The 17,073-nt window shown below is 41.3% G+C and overlaps 3 protein-coding genes and 1 long non-coding RNA gene across 6 annotated transcripts; 1 reads left to right on the top strand and 3 right to left on the bottom strand.

The window, feature by feature from the left end:
- Nucleotides 1-105: 105 nt before the first annotated feature.
- On the top strand, nucleotides 106-8,177 carry LOC129582224 (uncharacterized). Its single transcript, XM_055473689.1, is given in 9 exon segments — nucleotides 106-488; nucleotides 652-2,038; nucleotides 2,316-2,563; nucleotides 3,626-3,729; nucleotides 4,176-4,686; nucleotides 4,959-6,180; nucleotides 6,182-6,626; nucleotides 6,725-7,259; nucleotides 7,481-8,177. Coding segments are annotated over 8 exon segments (4,500 nt in total). The 5' UTR covers nucleotides 106-488; nucleotides 652-1,022; the 3' UTR covers nucleotides 7,900-8,177.
- Nucleotides 8,075-9,711, bottom strand: LOC129582231 (activator of basal transcription 1-like). The gene is made up of 3 exons (XM_055473701.1): nucleotides 9,264-9,711; nucleotides 8,985-9,171; nucleotides 8,075-8,572 (listed from the first exon to the last, which is right to left on the bottom strand). Exons 1-3 carry the CDS (start codon nucleotides 9,598-9,600, stop codon nucleotides 8,248-8,250), a joined length of 849 nt encoding a protein of 282 aa, XP_055329676.1. The 5' UTR covers nucleotides 9,601-9,711; the 3' UTR covers nucleotides 8,075-8,247.
- A 1,110-nt stretch (nucleotides 9,712-10,821) lies between these two features.
- On the bottom strand, nucleotides 10,822-13,856 carry LOC129582239 (uncharacterized). Of its 2 annotated transcripts, XR_008689608.1 has the most exons (7): nucleotides 13,539-13,856; nucleotides 13,298-13,365; nucleotides 11,923-12,040; nucleotides 11,401-11,577; nucleotides 11,267-11,318; nucleotides 11,109-11,195; nucleotides 10,822-11,029 (listed from the first exon to the last, which is right to left on the bottom strand). It is a non-coding gene; the product is annotated as an uncharacterized LOC129582239 (long non-coding RNA). The 2 variants fall into 2 exon arrangements; XR_008689607.1 differs by having other exon boundaries at nucleotides 13,298-13,856.
- A 1,165-nt stretch (nucleotides 13,857-15,021) lies between these two features.
- LOC129585798 (peptidyl-prolyl cis-trans isomerase-like 3) lies at nucleotides 15,022-17,052 on the bottom strand. 2 transcript variants are annotated; one of them, XM_055478656.1, is made up of 5 exons: nucleotides 16,944-17,052; nucleotides 16,717-16,854; nucleotides 16,374-16,448; nucleotides 15,975-16,255; nucleotides 15,022-15,616 (listed from the first exon to the last, which is right to left on the bottom strand). In XM_055478656.1, exons 2-5 carry the CDS (start codon nucleotides 16,717-16,719, stop codon nucleotides 15,493-15,495), a joined length of 483 nt encoding a protein of 160 aa, XP_055334631.1. In that variant the 5' UTR covers nucleotides 16,720-16,854; nucleotides 16,944-17,052; the 3' UTR covers nucleotides 15,022-15,492. The 2 variants fall into 2 exon arrangements, with proteins under 2 accessions (XP_055334631.1, XP_055334641.1); XM_055478666.1 differs by lacking the exon at nucleotides 16,944-17,052 and having other exon boundaries at nucleotides 15,022-15,345; nucleotides 15,486-15,616; nucleotides 16,717-16,937.
- Between the last annotated feature and the right edge of the window lie 21 nt (nucleotides 17,053-17,073).

Raw genomic sequence — 17,073 nt, 5'->3', positions numbered from 1 at the left:
GCTTTATACCAGGCCTAGGCCTCCAACCGTGTCATTGTTACGTAAATACGGTATGTCATCGTATCGTATAACTATGCTACTCTACGAAGCAAGCTGCAAGCAGCAAGTACCGTAAAACAGTAAAATTAAATTTTTTTGTTTTGTTAACTTACTTCACTTGTTTTCCCCATATCAGGGTAAAAATTTCAAAGAGTATTATGACAAAATAATAATATTATAACTACTTACTCTGAAAGTACTAAAGGACGGATTCTGTTAAGAAGGGAGATTCGGAAAGGGAGAAAAAATCAGCTCGAAACGCTATTTCATATTCATATCTTTATAATAAATTATAATATTACTACAGTACTGATCGCGCAAAAATTGCACGAGGTTCTTATTTTGTTTCCCCTGATGCGAAGCATGATAAAATTATTATTAGTTTATGGTTGATACCATGATCTCAGCCGATGCGGAATCAGCCATCTGATTGTTAGTTGGAAGTCATGGTAAGTACGGGTGCTGTTGACGATTAGGTGAAGACGTCATACTTCATTTTCAAGTGTCAGAATCGGTTCTCAAGCTACGTTTAATTACTTACTTAATGGGAACACTGAGACATCTGGCATTCGCGGTAGAAGGAAACCGTATCAGTATGGTTGTCTTCTGTAGGTGACCAACAAGATAAAGTCGTAGCACTCTCCTCATGGACGGAGTTGCGATGAATGTCTCATTAGACGCAGAATGAACCCGACAAAGACAAATCCCGATTATCCAGCTGATCCGTTTGGAACACTTCCCTTACCGTCCAATCCCGACGCTCAGCGAGCGGATGCCCGATCGCAGCCTGAGAGTGCTGCCAAGGACTGGCCGCAGTGGTTGTCACCCAATGCGGGTTCTCGCGAGCAGATTCCCAGCCCCAATCCTTCGGGCTCTCTACCGCGTCCCTTCCCCTCGATCGGTTCACCCATACCATCATCCGTCGCCCATTATTCTCTGCCGCAGTCTTTTGCCAGCCAAATAGGTCCCACAGCCCCTACTCCATGGCCAGTAGTTTGGCGCGACCCGCTTCATCCTCTCCGTCGGGCATATTGCCCCCTGCATCGCATTTATCCTATCCACGTGCGTGGAACCCGGGCAGTCCAGAATCCGGACAACTGCCCCAAGTCACCTCCCTGGCGATGCCCAATGCGCCCCTGTATTATGCGCCCAATTCGGCGTGGCCCGCGCGCAGCTTTGCCCCGACAAACCGAGCTTTCGCGCCCACCACACATTTCCGTGCGGGTGCGCCCATGATATCGCAGCAGATTATGCGACCGAGTAGCGATCCACTGAGCGCATGGAACGCTCCCACAGCGTACGCTTCTGCTCCATCTTACGAATCACAGGCGCAGTACTCGATGGAGCACCCCTTGGAAGGCGCAGAAGGATGGGCTACGCCACAGATTGTGCGGCCGCGCGCTCTCAATCCGCAGAGTGCGGATGCGTTTCGACCGTATTTCGCTGCCCCTCAACAGGACGGTATAGCGATTCGACCACCGAATCCTGGGACGCCGACCTCCGTAATTGTTGCTCCGAAAACGCCGCGTCCTGTGGGTCGTCCCAAAAAATCCGCCGCCGGAGCAACGCCAGGGCCCCTTCCTGTGGCAGAGCCAGTGGTGGTTACGGTGCAGCCTCCTGCGACGACACCCGCACGATCTCGGCCTCCTAGCACACGGCGGAAGAGCAAATCGGTTTTGCTGCAGGATCTCGATACGGCGGGGGCTGTCACGGCTCCGCAAGATGAAACTGCGACGGCTAAGAAGGCAAGAAAGAAAAAAGAGCAGAAAAGCGACACTGTGGAGCGAGCTGGAGAAGGCGAGACCAGTGGTTCACAGGAGAGCATTCCAGTTGCGGATGGTGAAAAGAAAAAGAAAAAATATTCCGCGAAAACACCGGCGAAAGCCATACCGCCTCCTCCTGATCTAGGAGCAGGTTATGGGCTAAGAAACAAATTGCCAGCTGGAATTCTTTTTGAAGAAGGGGAACGGGTGGAAGCGAGTGACAGTACAAATACATGGTACGTTTACTTATTTTAATTTTACTTATTTTATTTATTCTTATTCTGTTTTATTATATTTATGGTACGTTTTACTTACATTAGACACACGAGGGCTTACATTTTGTGTAAACGGTGGTTTCAACTTTCGGATACTATTAAGTTATAACAAACACCGTACAGCATGTCCTTTATTGTACGTGGTAAAAGCTACTTGAGGAGGTCGTTTCCGCCTTGTTTTTATATGTTATTGAGATACCTTTATGATGTTGTAGTAAGTACTCTTATTTCTTCGCAGGTACAAGGCAAGAATCGTCTCCGTTCGGAAAGACGTCGGGCAGGTGTATGTCCATTTCGAAGGATGGAATGCGCGCTATGATGAATGGATTCCCATTTACGGCAAACGGATCCGACAAGTTACTGATGAGAAGTTCACCGAGCATCAGGACCGGTACAAAATTGGTGACATTGTCGTCGCACGATGGAAGGGCCAGGAGAATAAGCCTAGTGTGATAATTGAAGGTCCGTCGGAACAAGAATCAGACAGTAAGTCTATATTTATTGACTGGTAAGCGAGAAGTATAACTCTTTCTGGGTACAACGGTGAAGGCGTACAACTTTTGCAGATAATTTGTTTAACATTTGAAAAAATGTGCACAGATACTTCCATATTTCCTACAAGTCAAAACGTTAAATTTGTTGTGGGCTGCTTGTTGTTGCACTGTTACAGTTACTAGTAGCCTTCGTCGGATCGTTTTAAAAGTTTTATTTTAAGATAGACTGCTTCGGTGCAAATTTAGCCTTTTTATCCGGATTTTGGTTAATATAATGAAGTTCCAAGAATTTGTACTTCAGTTAATCACATTCCGATCTAATGCTGTTGTACTACTAGTGCCGTTAGAATGTGATGCGGAGTAATTTGCCAGTCCATACAAACTTAGTACTTCTATTCTGTGCGAATGTTTTACTAAAGCCTACATAAAAATCCGCTTGCGTCACATACAGATCCCTGCATGCTTTGTGTAGTTTATGGTAAGGTGTGCATCATTCAAGTGGGGAGTGAGAAATGCGTAACTGAATTGATGGTAGTTGTTTCACTGTCATTAGTGTGTAATTTGCGTTCTCATTCGGGAAAATGCTCTGTATGCTTTTAATGCTAAGCTTATCATACACTGAGATTCCTGTTCGGGCGCATTAGAAGGTTTTGCTAATTGTGAGTAAATAGCGTTATTGTTTACTTGCAAGTGGAAACATTGGGTAACCGTTGCAGAGTGACTCATGTATGCAATGTTGAAGTGTTTTGGTTTACACTTTAGTGACTTTGCTGATTCAAAACTAGTATTTACGATAATCGACGACTTACTCATGTTGGCTTTTTTTGCGTGCCTACCGCGCACAGAATCCGCATCAAGTAGCAGTGAGCGTGTTGTGTGGCTGTATCGGTGCTTAATAAGTACTTACAATACGAATATATGCATGCCTCATGTACGCGTGTGGAGCTCGTTCGGAATCTTTGGAGCGTCTCGCTTTGTATTGTTATATGCCGCTGTGCATCGCTTCACTGGTGGTAGCTTTACCGATTTCGCTCACTTGTAGTTCTGCTTGCAGAGTATGTTGTACTGGCATTTGATGGTTCTAAACGGCTCCTGACAAGCAAAGCACTCCGGCGTATGTCACCTGTTCTTCGTGACCGGTTTCAGGAGGAGTTGAAGGTACGGTATTTATTTATTTTATTAATATTTGTATACATACATTTTAACTTTGTTGAAGTGTTTATTAGCAGTACCGTTTTGGGTTTTCAGATAATTCTGCTCGCACTAATTCGAGCTACGACATAAATTTTAGTAAATTTGTTTCATACAAGTTAACCGGTTGAAATGCCTAAGCGTTGTGACAAATTCTCAGTACGGCGAAAACTAGGATATTTTCTCTGCTGATGACTCCGTGAGAAGTTTGTTCAAACACTGCAACTTTTCTCCCGGTATTCGGAACAAAATTCTTCATTATGCAGAGTATTCTTCATTATGCAGCAGTACGGAATGTGTGCTGGTAATAGTAGCGGGTGTTTAAGCCAGCTGTAGTCTAGTACTGGAGGCCTCGTTAGTCGTTATCATTTTTATTCTCTCAGCTCTCAGTTATGTCTGGTGTTTATTTATAGCAATTAAACGCTGTGTCAGCTAACGAACCATTACTTCACCATCGACGAGACATTGACTCCGAGAGTTGTACGACGACATATTATCAGCAGCCAAGTGAGCTTCCATCTCGTTCGCACCACTTTCCGCCGGCAGCCAACAACGGTGCAGCTGCGTTGTCTCAGTCTGCACCATCGCAACCATCGTTGCCGCTTTCGCCATCGCAGTCCGTTTATCCGGTTCCAGTTATTCACTCTTCACCAGCGGCTGGATTTGTCGTCGGTGCTGAGGCAGCCACAACCGCCGATATGGTGGAATCGCAGTATGTGAAACCCAAACGGGAACCTAAGAAACCGCTAAAGTTCAAGGATTCTGTTGTGGAAATGGGCGCGAAGAAGAAGAAAAAGAAGAAGAGCGAAGAAGAAGGTGTGGATAATACGCGATTGGAGAGCATGGTGGCGCAAACAGAAGGTTTACAAACCGATCATACAGGTGCTGTGGTACCGGAACCATGCGCTAATGTTTCCATCAGTGGTGAGTGTGCGGCCATAGGATTTTCCTAGGTGTTGATTTCTTTACATTCCTTTTTTTGTTTTTGTTGCTTTGTTTTGTTTTTATTATAAATTAGGGTAATCTTTAAACAAACAAATAGCAAACCAAATTGGTTAACAGCCTAGATGAATTATTTTAATGCTTACGATTGTTTACGCACGACTATTGATAAGTGATAACACGTCGTGCTACTGGCACACTTTCTCTTATCGGTTATTTGAATTCGGATTTATTACTTAATAAAATTTTTGTAGTAGCGCCTGCGCAGCCCGTTCTTCCGATTCCCAAAAAGCACTCTCCGAGACTGGATATTTCGGGTGAATCGAAATCACTTGAACCATCCGGAGCATTTCGGCCAATTAGTATGGATACGGTGTTCGAAAATGATACGGTGGTAGCGAGTTCTCGATCTGGTTGGACGAACACTCAACAGTCTTTACCGGTTGGTGCCAGCTCACTGGTGCCTTCATTGTTTACATCAACCGCAAAAACGCCGGCTATTCCGAATTTCGATCAGTTCCAACCGAACTTCCCGTTAACACAGGCAGTAGGCGGTCCACCTAACACTTCGGTGCTGCAGTCTATGTTGAATGATGCGCATCTGGAAAATCAAATGCTGAGTGCCATGTCCGGTTTCGATGCGACTTCTCCAAAAGGTGGTTGCTCCAAATCTGCTCGACCGAAACAGAAGACCGTGGCACCAAAGGAATTAGTTATCCAGATGGATCATAATGAATTTAAGTGCACCGTGGAAGACTGCAATAAATCATTCCGAAAGCAGAAGCTTCTGAAAGATCATATGAAACATTACCACAACATGACCGGTGATCAGCTGAATCTCAAATCACCGCCCAGGAAACGTAAAGCCGAAGGCACCGGAGCGGATTCTTCAGGTAATGCTGCTTTCAGTGATTTTGATCCCATCAACATTCCTGGACCGCTCCCGGAGATCCCATTGGACGATCCGATTTTTGCATCGAATTTGGGTTTATCGGATATTTCTGGAGATGTACCCGTATTTGATGGATATTTTGCTAATTCCACGTATGCAGTTGAACGGAAAAGCCGGAGACGTGATTCATGGGACGAGTTTAGTGTAAATGCATCGGAGGAAAACGATGACAGTGGTCGCAAAACCCGTCGCAAAAAGAAAGAGGAAAGCAGTGATTCCGAAGATGTCTTGCAATATATCCAGCAGGATCATGAATTAGTGCACTGCCGTTGTAATTATGAGCTGGAGAATGGGTTTATGGTGCAATGTGAATTATGTGCTACATGGCAGCATGGTCAGTGTTACGACATGGAAAGCTTGGAAGATGTACCGAAACATTACGTATGCGATTTCTGTCAGACACCGAAGAAGATTCGATTTAGCCAGCGAAAAGTCTGTCACGATCTGCAGTACTTGCGATCGGGACGATTGCCCATCTTCACGCCGTTACCGGATGACGATGATCCCACTGAGTGGAGCGCATTCGTCGGGAGCGGGACAAAGTTCTAATCGGTATTTGTATCGAAAGTTGGTAGCCGACACGGTGCATTGTAGTGAGCAGCTGAAAGCTGTGAAGAGAATTGAAAGGGCCATCTTTGCCGTAGAAGAAGCACAAGTGAAAACCGATATTTTAGTCGACGGCTTGTGCAAGAACCGGACCGAACTCTCTAAACTCAACAATTCGTTGTTGAATATTCCTGAAGATCTGGTAAAAGGGATGAATTTCAAGGATATTTTGGATAAATTTGGTCAGGACATTAGCGATACAGACGACACCAAAATAGAAAAAGATGACAAGATGAATTTGGAAAATATTCCGGAATTATTTCCCATGGTGAAAATCAATGGGGTGCATGAATGCATCGACGATGGGACTAGCGTTAGACGAGGGGGTATAAATCATGACATCGGTGAATACAACGCAGAACAGCTTGGAGAATGATTCTGGTAAGTCGGAAAATGTGCCAAAATAGACTTTCCCAGTAAAGCAGGTTACACGATGGTTTTCATTTGATTGTCCGTTTGCACGATTGTTTGGCTTTAGACTCGCAGAATGCGCTTACTGCTGAAGACCTCGAAGCAGATATTGACGACAAGGATAATACGTTAATGCAGTTGAACGGACCTGCTTCGCCCCTGTTCTTACATTCTCCGGATTTGCGCGCATCGCGCAGTCCGGAAATTCCTGCCATTCCTCCTCGAGTTTTGAGATCGGGCGAAGATGGGAGACGCTTGTCCGTTCCTGATGGACGGAATGGACTGCATATGCCTGGTGACGCATCACAGTCTCCCTCATCGTTCTCCGCACGAGCATTCATGGAGGATCGACCGGACCGCCCTGAACGATCCGATGGTGTGTCGGATGGTGAGGGATTGCCGAGTGTTGGGGCCTCCTCTGATGGCAGTGCCATGGATGATCTAATGGTGTTAGCACCGGAACTGGATCCGGAAGTACTGGCACTTTGCAGCCAGTTCGGTGAATTTGGCACATTGATTAAGGGAGTGCTAAGTCGAGGGGAGGCGACGGGAAAATTGATGGAAAAAATCGCGAGTTCCATTTTAGGTCTGTACAGTTATCGTTGATGTTATTGTATTTTGTTTTTATCCGTAGGTTCGTGAATGTATTTATTCCACTCATACCCAATTTGGCACTGGAGCCCAAGTGCATAGTTTGTTCGTTTATAAAGAGTTCGTATATCAGTTATCAAAGCAAATCGATCTGATTCAGCTATAATGAATTTTACTGATGTATTTCCATTACTTTATTTTTCGTAAACGTTTCAGAATTGGAAAAAGAGTGCGACGCTCGTTATGGTACAAATTTTGCCAATACCCCCCATCTAGCGGAGAAAGAAGCGGAAGAGTACAAACAGAAGCTGATTAGGCAGCAAGGTGATCTGCGCAACATGGAGCGCTTGGCGTATGTTATTGACATTGAAACGCAAGAGCGTGTACCGCAACATCGACAGATGCCTGGACCCCTGCCTATCCCGCCGTATCCGTCCTTGGCTTCGTCGCCGGCCAAACAGAAAGGAAAATCAGCAAGCGGCAAGAGCAGAAAACCGAAAGATCCAAATGCACCAAAAAAACCTAGACCTAATAAGAAAAAATTGAAAACCGAATCCAGCCCCACAGACGTCGAGGGAGTGTCTTCGACATCCTTGCCCACACCAAAAACCCCAGAATCTATGGAGATCATGTAATCATGGTGCTTTTGTGCGTTTTAGTTAATTCGTGGTTATTTTTCCTCTTCAACTGTACCCTTTATTAGCCACCTAACTGATCGAATAAATTACGCTGTTGAGTATTATTAAATTTAAAACAGCACTTTTGTGTACTGCATAGTGATGTACGGTTTCTTGTTTTTTCATTTATTCGAACCAGTTGGTTGTTTTTTTTGTTTGTGACATTTTTTACCAAAAATATCGTAACACTAGAAAAAATTCAGTATCTGACGTGGAATAAATCGTTCCTGCATTTTCTCAGTAAATCATACGGGATAACAAATGATAAACACTAGAGTAAACTGCCAGAACTGAGCAAAGAAAGCGTTACTTTGCCGGAAATAGCTTTTGTAAGATCACATTATCTAGGCCAGATGGCTGGGTTTTCGACGGCTTTGACTTGGATTTTCGATTCCGATCGCGGATCTCTTGATCCGTCAATACTTGGGGTATTGTAAAGGTTTTTAAAGGGGCAAACTCTTGTCCTTCCTTGGCTTTCTGGGCTTTCAGTCTCTGCAACATTTTACTCTGTTCGATATTTTTGGCATAGAAATTGGTCTGGCGTTTCGCTTGAGCCATTTCCTGGCGGAGTCGATGTTTCCGTACTACTCTCTCGTGGGCTAAACGCTCGGTCAAATGATTCCATTTAAATCTGCGAAATTTCACAGATAGTCAGTCACAAGAAACAGTAAACATCTCCCAACTGCAGTATCCACACTCAGCGAAAAGTGCGTAAGTCCATTCAAATTATATTTCACGTAGTGAATTTCGATCGCAGTCGTACAATGACTGCTAACTCACTAACCCACTTTCAACATGAGCAAAATGAATAAATATATAGTTGAATTTCAAAGTTATTATTCTATTATTACTTATCCCATAAACCATAATCCACTCAAACAAGTGCCGAACATGATTTCGTGACTTAAAAACCCTCTGAAACATTTGAAATTGTTGGATGATGCACCGTGCATCAGTTTCTTAGATCTCTACATTTCATGTTTACAAGCTGGCGAAGTTGCAAAGCAGGAAATTGAAGCCGCTTAAATTTTAGCACGACAAACCTGTGCAAATATTTCATATTCCAGAGAGATTCATAGTACGGTGCGCGTCGCTTTCCACCAACAGGCTGATTATTCAAAGATTCCGCAATTGTTCTGGCGATGCGTTTGCTGCTAAACTCTACCCAACCCTCGACGTACTTCTGCCCATACTTCTCGGGAAGCTTTCTCTTCTTTTTTTGGGAAGTACCTGAAAATCACAGACATAAAGCGTGGGAACGTTTCACAGGAAGTTAACTGTCACAATCTGAGCAGTGGAGTATTGGATGGAAAAAAGCCTACCTTTCGAATCAACTTCAAGGTATATGCGTCCAATGTCTCCATACTGACTCAGGATTTCACGGAGTTTAGCCACATTCATCCCAGGGGGAATCGTACTCAAATAAATGACGCCGCTTCTACGCACTTTTCTCTCCAGTTGTCTGGCGGATTCTTTAAGTTCCTCTCTGCTGAGGAGAGAAGCAGGATTTTCCTCCTGTTCCGATAGGGCTGCATCGCTATCTTCCATACCGCCTGATTCAGAAAAGTCCGCGTCCATGAATTCGGGCTCCACGCTATCGCTGTTCGCGAACGAACCAGTCTCAACTATATCATCATCCAGTTCCACTGTGTCGTCCATAGTGCTAGCGGAGATCGGTGATGCAAATTCTAAGTGGCGAGCCCTGACAAATAGGCCACCAGTAATTACTACAACAAGTAACTAAAAAATTTCGGAAGACTGGAAAGTGAACACCTAACGGGCGGCCACCTCGGGGGAGGCGGCCAAGTGGCAGGCGGTTTAAGAGTTAGAAGCGCCACCTGGTGTTTGTATAATTGATTGAATGTTGGTTATTGAAGAAGAATGGTTAATGAAGTTGGAAGTATGGTTGTGCGTAGGACTCTGATAGAGACGCAGCTCAGTTAGTTTATAACATACATAAACTAACTGAGCATATTTATAACATACACCTGACTCTAAATCCCACCTCCTACGAGCTGGCAGTAAGTGTTGGTTGGGCGCAGTTGGGCGCATACTTATAACACACACCTGACTCTAAATGCTACCTCCTACGGCTGGCAGTAACTGTTGGTTGGGCGCAGTTGGGCGCATACTTATAACACACACCTGACTCTAACTGCTACCTCCTACGAGCTGGCAGTAACTGTTGGTTGGGCGCAGTTGGGCGCATATTTATAACACACACCTGACTCTAAGTGCTACCTCCTACGAGCTGGCAGTAAGTGTTGGTTGGGCGCAGTTGGGCGCATACTTATAACACACACCTGACTCTAACTGCTACCTCTTACGAGCTGGCAGTAACTGTTGGTTGGGCGCAGTTGGGCGCATATTTATAACACACACCTGACTCTAAATACTACCTCCTACGAGCTGGCAGTAAATGCTGGTTGGACGCAGTTGGACGCATATTTTAAAATTTACACATCTTAATTTTTTTTTAATTTTATTTTCACTTAGTGTTACCACAGATCAGCTGACTTTCGGTTTGTGTAATCGGTATGATTCCCGATCAGGATAGCATAATACAACTGTTCTTTTTGTTAAGGCCGTTTTGTTCTAATGCATATTTTGTACTCGTACCATGATAATTATTAAAGGTTCTCAGCTACCAGTAAGTTGTTACTTGGACTCAGTAGGTCGCATATTTATAAAATATTATGATCTACTCAAACTTAAAAACAAAGAAATTGCCTTATTTATTTCGTCCTTTAGTCATTGGTAGCTTTAAAAGTTAATTACTACAAAACCAATACAAAATAACAAAATAATAGTGTATTTCAGTATAAGAAAAATACTAAGATACAAACTTTACAAGTATTAAACGAGTAATTCAACATAACTACATCACATAGATAATAATACCGCACCACCACTGTCAGATAATAATACCACAGATAACAATAATGCAATTAGGAAAAATGGTGTAATGGCGGTAATAAATTGATGAATCGCTCAAATAACAACAATAAAAATGAAAACGATTGGTCCATCTCAAAGTAAAACAACGGTTCATGCTATTCCATTCATTTGTTTCGTTTCTTCGGAGTTCCTGTATAAACAAATAAATGATAAATAAATAAATTTAGAAAAAATAAACTTTAAATTAATAATTATATTTAAATTCTTACCAACAGATCGTTTGCTGAATTCAGGCTGCAGTACGGTTGTATTGTCGTCAGTGACAACAATATCCATAGCACTTCCTGGAATTTCGTCTATCAAAATAAAAATTCATTATTAATTTTGAATATTAATAATTAATTTATTCTCGTAAAAAAGGTTATACCTGGCTTTTTTTCTTCCATATACGTTATGCTGATTATTTCTTTGCTCCGACCCTATATGAATATTTTACAAAAATTAAAAATTATAACTTGTGTTATTATCTTGTTATATTTATGAAACGTTTTTATTGCTAACTTCAATATTAGTATAAGCCTGTTTCAGTATGACGCGATATTGCTTATTCATAGCTGAGAAATCGTGAATCCCAATCAATCCGCTTTGATGCGCAGCAGCTGAATGTCCAAATAATTGCTGTTGAATTTGATTATATCCCACAACATCCACAACACCACTGTCGTCAACGATTTGCAACTATAATAACAAAAGAATTTATAATATAAATTATGACCTTATGCTACATGACTATCGTAATTACAGTTATTGGCTTGTAGACAAATGTAACTTCCGATGGTTTCGGCTCAGTCAAGGATAATAATTAACCATAGTTTTATTAAGATATGAACTGCCAAATATTTGTTCTTTTATCTGTTTCTTAGGTTTTTTAGGTTTCTTACTCTTTTCACACTTTCGCTTAACACCTCTTTTTTCCATCTTTGTATAATTTACCCAAATTCTTGTCTCCCATTTTCGTTTCAATACTTAAAAAAACCAGCAAATAAAAATTTTTGCACAATCAAATTAAATTAAAACACTTACCAATAATAACCATACACCTGAAATGGCATGTATACAAAAACAACTCCAACATACAACCAAACAACCGGAACAAAAATCGGAATGAAAATCATGTTCTCCAAATTTTTCCGATTTTGATCTACAATAAAAAACATTTGTAAACCTCTAAACGGAATATTGCACCCACCTGTCTCTCATAACTCCAACTTCACTTGCCAATCTCAAAACGGATCAAAATACCCTAAAACACTGAATGATACGAAACATTACACCCACCTGTTTCTTCAAAATATTTACCAGCTTTAGTAAAATAAAAATCCCTAAATACAACAGACTTCACATCATACGGATCGTTACACCCACCTGTTTCTTCAAAATATCTTATTCCCACACAAATAATCATTCATCCATATTTATATTTACTCCATAATATACCCAGATTCAAACCATAAAACCAGTCAACTTTACAGTACATTATACGCACCATATACTATACAATAAACCATACGGAACACTACATCCACCTGTTTCTTCAATTTGATTTTATCAACTACAATATCTGCACAACATAACTCCATTATGCCAAATAAATTTCCTATAATGCCACTTATTCTTTCTATATTTTACCACAATATCCTTTTCCATATTTTCCGTAATATATTTTCTATTTTCCTTCATATATTCCATATTTTCCTTTTCTTACATAATATCTTTCATCATTTATTAACATAAATATTATTTCTACCACCCTATTAATCAACTCACTATACCTTAAGATAATTTTCATTTTAACTTCCGCCTATCCAAATCACTCATTTCCAACTTTTTTTGACAGTCTAAAACTAAATGATGAAATAACATTTAAATAAATCTTTCGTAGAATCAAATCAATTTCCTTTCTTAAATCGTACCGAAGGTCCTCTAAGTTCAGCGCCAATGCAAAAATGTATCTGTGTTTGTTACGAAAGTTTGTTACCAAAGGTCATTACGAAAATGTTCCTAGCTCGTTATATTTGTAGGTTAAATTATTGATAATGTTAAGTACTAAAAGTGCTACTGGTAGCACGTTGAAAATTATTTATCTTTCACACAAGCGAAAAGCTGCTGCGCTCCGGTCTGCCAATGCACATCTAGTTTTCCTACTTTATAAACGTACTCTCAACAGCATCTACACACCAAACATCCGAATATACAGATATACTGTATAAAATTGCAAGAAAAAATTAACTAACCTCCTTAAAACTCTCCTTTTAAACCACACTGCCATAAAGTCAAAAGCCAACCAATACTCTATTTATTCCTTAATATCTCTTAATCTATTTAACTTAAGAAACCAAATACATTAAAAAATTAACAATAATTAAAAAAAATTTCACTATAAACAAATATTCCTTACTTGTCACAAATCTGCCAAAATCCCTTCAAACACCTCTTCCCAGGCACTCCAAATCACTCTCCACCTTACTACAACAACCTTTACTATCAAACTATCAAATAAGATCTTACAACGCAATCCAGACAACAAACTTCTCACAACTTCCCATAACCAACTAAATTTCCACCGCACTCCGATTTCCTTTTATATACCCACAGCACACTATACTTCACAAAACCACCAATCACCAGCAAATACCTACCTCCCCCATCCGATAACTTCCAATCCAAAATCATTTCGTCAGAGAACTTTAAAAGCGGCCTCATTTATATCGAAACACCCAACCCGAAAATCGTCCTTGACAGGACACATATGGCTAAACTACTGCTTCTACAAAAAAGACTACCCTTACAAATTCTACACAACAGAGCCATATGGTCTCGGGTGCTAAACACCCTCTGTCGCAGTGGCAACCCCACCGCCTGCCGGAAAAAGAACTACGAGTATAATAGATTTCTGCTCGCTATCTTACAATTAAATTACTAGTCTACTAGCCGACCGTACGCAGTGCGCAGTAACATGCACGTTGAACTTTGAAGAGGGTGATTGCGCCATAGCCATACTCGGTTTCAGACCTGGGCAGTTATAACGAGTGCACAATAATATTGTGCAGAAGTGGCGTTTTATTTGATTTTATTCGTGATTTTACAGCCATTGCACCATCTGTGGACCCTCCAGTTGTTAAGTGACAACGTAACAGAAGCATGCGTGCGGGGGCCCATGCCACAGGCTGTTTTAACGTAAATCTTTGAAAATTCATAACTTTGTTCATTTCTGCATTAAATTTTTATGTATAGTCTTGAAAAATGCAGAATAATACACAGTATTAGGCAAAATAAATTTTTTCTTGTTTTTCTTTCAGGGTTATGCCCTGTTAGCCTGTACGGCTACCATAGCCGCCTATGGGGGATTTGTCATAGGCGGCTATGTTAACCGCAGGGGCTCCTAGTGCGTTACCCTGAAGAGGAAACAGAGAAGCATTTATTTTGTCTAATGCTGTGTATTATTCTGCATTTTTCAAGACTATACAAAAATTTAATGAACAAAGTTATGAATTTTCAAAGATTTACGTTAAAACAGCCTGTGGCATGGGCCCCCGCACGCGTGCTTCTGTTACGTTGTCACTTAACAACTGGAGGGTCCACAGATGGTGCAATGGCTGTAAAATCACGAATAAAATCAAATAAGACGCCACTTCTGCACAATATTATTGTGCACTCTTATAACTTAACTCTATAACTTAACGCGAGTTATTTGCGAGTTATCGAGTTTTAACGTAACTCTGTAGCGTAACTCGCTCCCCAAAAACTTAACTCTAACGTAACTCGCCCAAAGTCTGTATATATTGTCTATGGTAGCGTAACTCGCGGTATAACTCGAAAGTCAGTTTTACTTGCATAAATAGCGTAACTCGTAGCGTAACTCGCACGCTACCTGTAACTCGTAACTCTAACGGTGGGTGCATTTTCCATAACTGCCCAGGTCTGCTCGGTTTAATAGTTCTTCGTAAACGTAAACGATAGAAATTTTCTATCCCTACGGGCCGAATATGGCTTAATCAACCTTGTTATCACTAGTTAAGCAATTCGCAAAGGATGATGTGTTTTTGACTTTTAAGTTCATGTATACTAATGTCAAGTACTCACAGTGAGCTTCTGGTCACATTAATTTTTTATGTTTTCCATTTTCCCATGTCTTTATTACTCGTACTGGATCTGTCAACATTCGAGCAATACAGAATACAAGTACAAAATAAGCTAACAACGAAATAGTACCGAAATGAGTGAAATACTCGTACAGGAATATTTACGAGCAACTGCAATCCGGAGCGGCAATACAAATTACGAACTAACCGTAACACATATGCTCAAAGCGTCTAACTTTTACAGAGTGATAAGCAACAAATCTGGAAACTCCACAATCGTTGATCGCAATCACAACGCCGTTGCTAACAATAAGATTGTACAACTACAAGGTGGCGTTCCGAAGTACGGCAAAATTCTTTGAATCTATCGCAGAAACATCAAACACCGTTGCATTATTCCACAATAAGCTGTAAAAAAAGTATCGCTTGTCTTTCCGAATCATCGTTTTAAATTGCCGGATCAGTGAAGTACTGCCGCCTCGGGAATGCGCATGTTGTACGTACTCGTATCTCATCCTGCTAAAGGGTTTGCGTGAATCGTCACTCCCGTAATTTTACACTGTTTGTGCGGGTGGTATTTGGTATCCACTTGCAATTTTTCAATGGCTGATAAAGTATCTTCACCATCCAGCATTCTGTGAAAACATATCAGAATTAAAGCACAACGAAGCCGGCTCCAAATTAGTAAATACGATATTTACCCGCTTTTAAGCTAACAAAACGTACGAGTGCACGCTATAAATCAGCCTTAAACCATAACTACAAGTACTTTTTATTACTGTGGAGTACGTACGGAGTACGTACGATTCTGGAGTACGTACGGTAAGACTGTAACCAACTTACTGTACTGTAATGATCATTCCATACAAATTAGTCTTATTGAAATGAAGCCTCATGCCTAAAGTGCAGAGGATCGCGCACACTGTTTTTGTTGGGTTGAAACTGAAAGCAAAATTTCCCAACAGATAACTGAAAACAGAACAACCATTTTACCTTCCAAAAACGGTGTACTTGAGATCGAGATGTGGCTGGGGAGCACAAGCAATGTAAAACTGCGAGCCGTTAGTGTTAGGTCCATTATTTGCCATGGCTAGTGTGCCGCGCCGGTTGTGGCGCAGATCTTCGCGAATTTCATCTTCGAATTTCTTCCCCCAGATACTGTTGCCTCCTTTGCCTGTTCCGGTCGGATCGCCCGTTTGCACCATAAAGCCTTTGATAACGCGGTGAAATATGCACTCATCGTAATAGCCACTGGCACATAAAGCCAAGAAATTCTGCAACAGGACTAAGTCAGGAAAGTGAATACTGTAAGCTGTAAGCAGTAAGCAAAAGCAAAACAACACCTTCAACAGCTTCATGTAAATTCAATTCCGAAATTAATCGTATACTTGCCTGTGCGGTTTTCGGGCACTCTTCGCAGAATACCTCCAATTTTAAATCACCCAAATCGGTGTGAATGGTCACGGACTAAAACAAAAATCAAGAAGACAAATGAACGGACCGGCCCTAATCGAACATGTAGACTTACAGCTACCGTAGCTATCAAATAATTAATGGAAAATACAGAACCCTGCTATCTTGCTTATTAGTTATTCGTACAATCATTAGAAGAAACAAACGCTGTACACAAGTGATAAAAGCACAAATCGTTAGGGAACGGAAAGTTAATTGTCTGTTATTCACTAAAACTAAAAACTTCAAGATATCAGCTTGTAAATCATAAATGCTTGTTTACCATTATTCCATTTAAATAACAAAACGAAGATAATCCCTGGAACAGGTGCGACAGGGAAGATCTCACTGTCAGTAGAGGTATCCTTCCTTCTGTTCGAAGTTGTATTTCTATTCTGGATTTCCGGCTGTAGTACTGAAGCTGTACACCGTGAAAAAAGATTACCTGTAGTACTTACTAGTGCCCATGGCAAAATTCCTTGCAAAAGAAACAGAAAACCCTGCACTTACTTCCAGCGTGAGTTCAGCCCGTCAAGATGTTGCTTATAAGCAAAACCACTATTATTATTAGTCTATTTCTTAGCATTTCCTGGGCGGTAGGCTGTCGTATGTTTGATTGGCCGCATCTGTACTTGTACCG

This window comes from Paramacrobiotus metropolitanus, unplaced genomic scaffold, assembly GCF_019649055.1.
Source record: "Paramacrobiotus metropolitanus isolate TYO unplaced genomic scaffold, Prichtersi_v1.0 Parri_scaffold0000002, whole genome shotgun sequence".
In the NCBI taxonomy this organism is placed as follows: domain Eukaryota; kingdom Metazoa; phylum Tardigrada; class Eutardigrada; order Parachela; family Macrobiotidae; genus Paramacrobiotus; species Paramacrobiotus metropolitanus.
Note: the sequence above shows the minus strand (reverse complement) of the source record. Positions and strands in the feature narration are given on the sequence as shown.

Excerpts from the sequence above, each read along its gene's own strand:
- LOC129585798 (XM_055478656.1), bottom strand. Across the intron at positions 16,256-16,373 it reads AGTGCCCGAAAACCGCACAG|AATTTCTTGGCTTTATGTGC; the intron begins GCAAGTATACGA and ends GTCCTGTTGCAG. Across the intron at positions 15,617-15,974 it reads AAGTACACCGTTTTTGGAAG|AATGCTGGATGGTGAAGATA; the intron begins GTAAAATGGTTG and ends ATGTTTTCACAG.
- LOC129582231 (XM_055473701.1), bottom strand. The coding sequence starts at position 9,600 with ATGGACGACACAGTGGAACTGGATGATGATATAGTTGAGACTGGTTCG. Across the intron at positions 9,172-9,263 it reads CCTTGAAGTTGATTCGAAAG|GTACTTCCCAAAAAAAGAAG; the intron begins GTAGGCTTTTTT and ends TGTGATTTTCAG. Across the intron at positions 8,573-8,984 it reads AATATGAAATATTTGCACAG|ATTTAAATGGAATCATTTGA; the intron begins GTTTGTCGTGCT and ends GAAATTTCGCAG.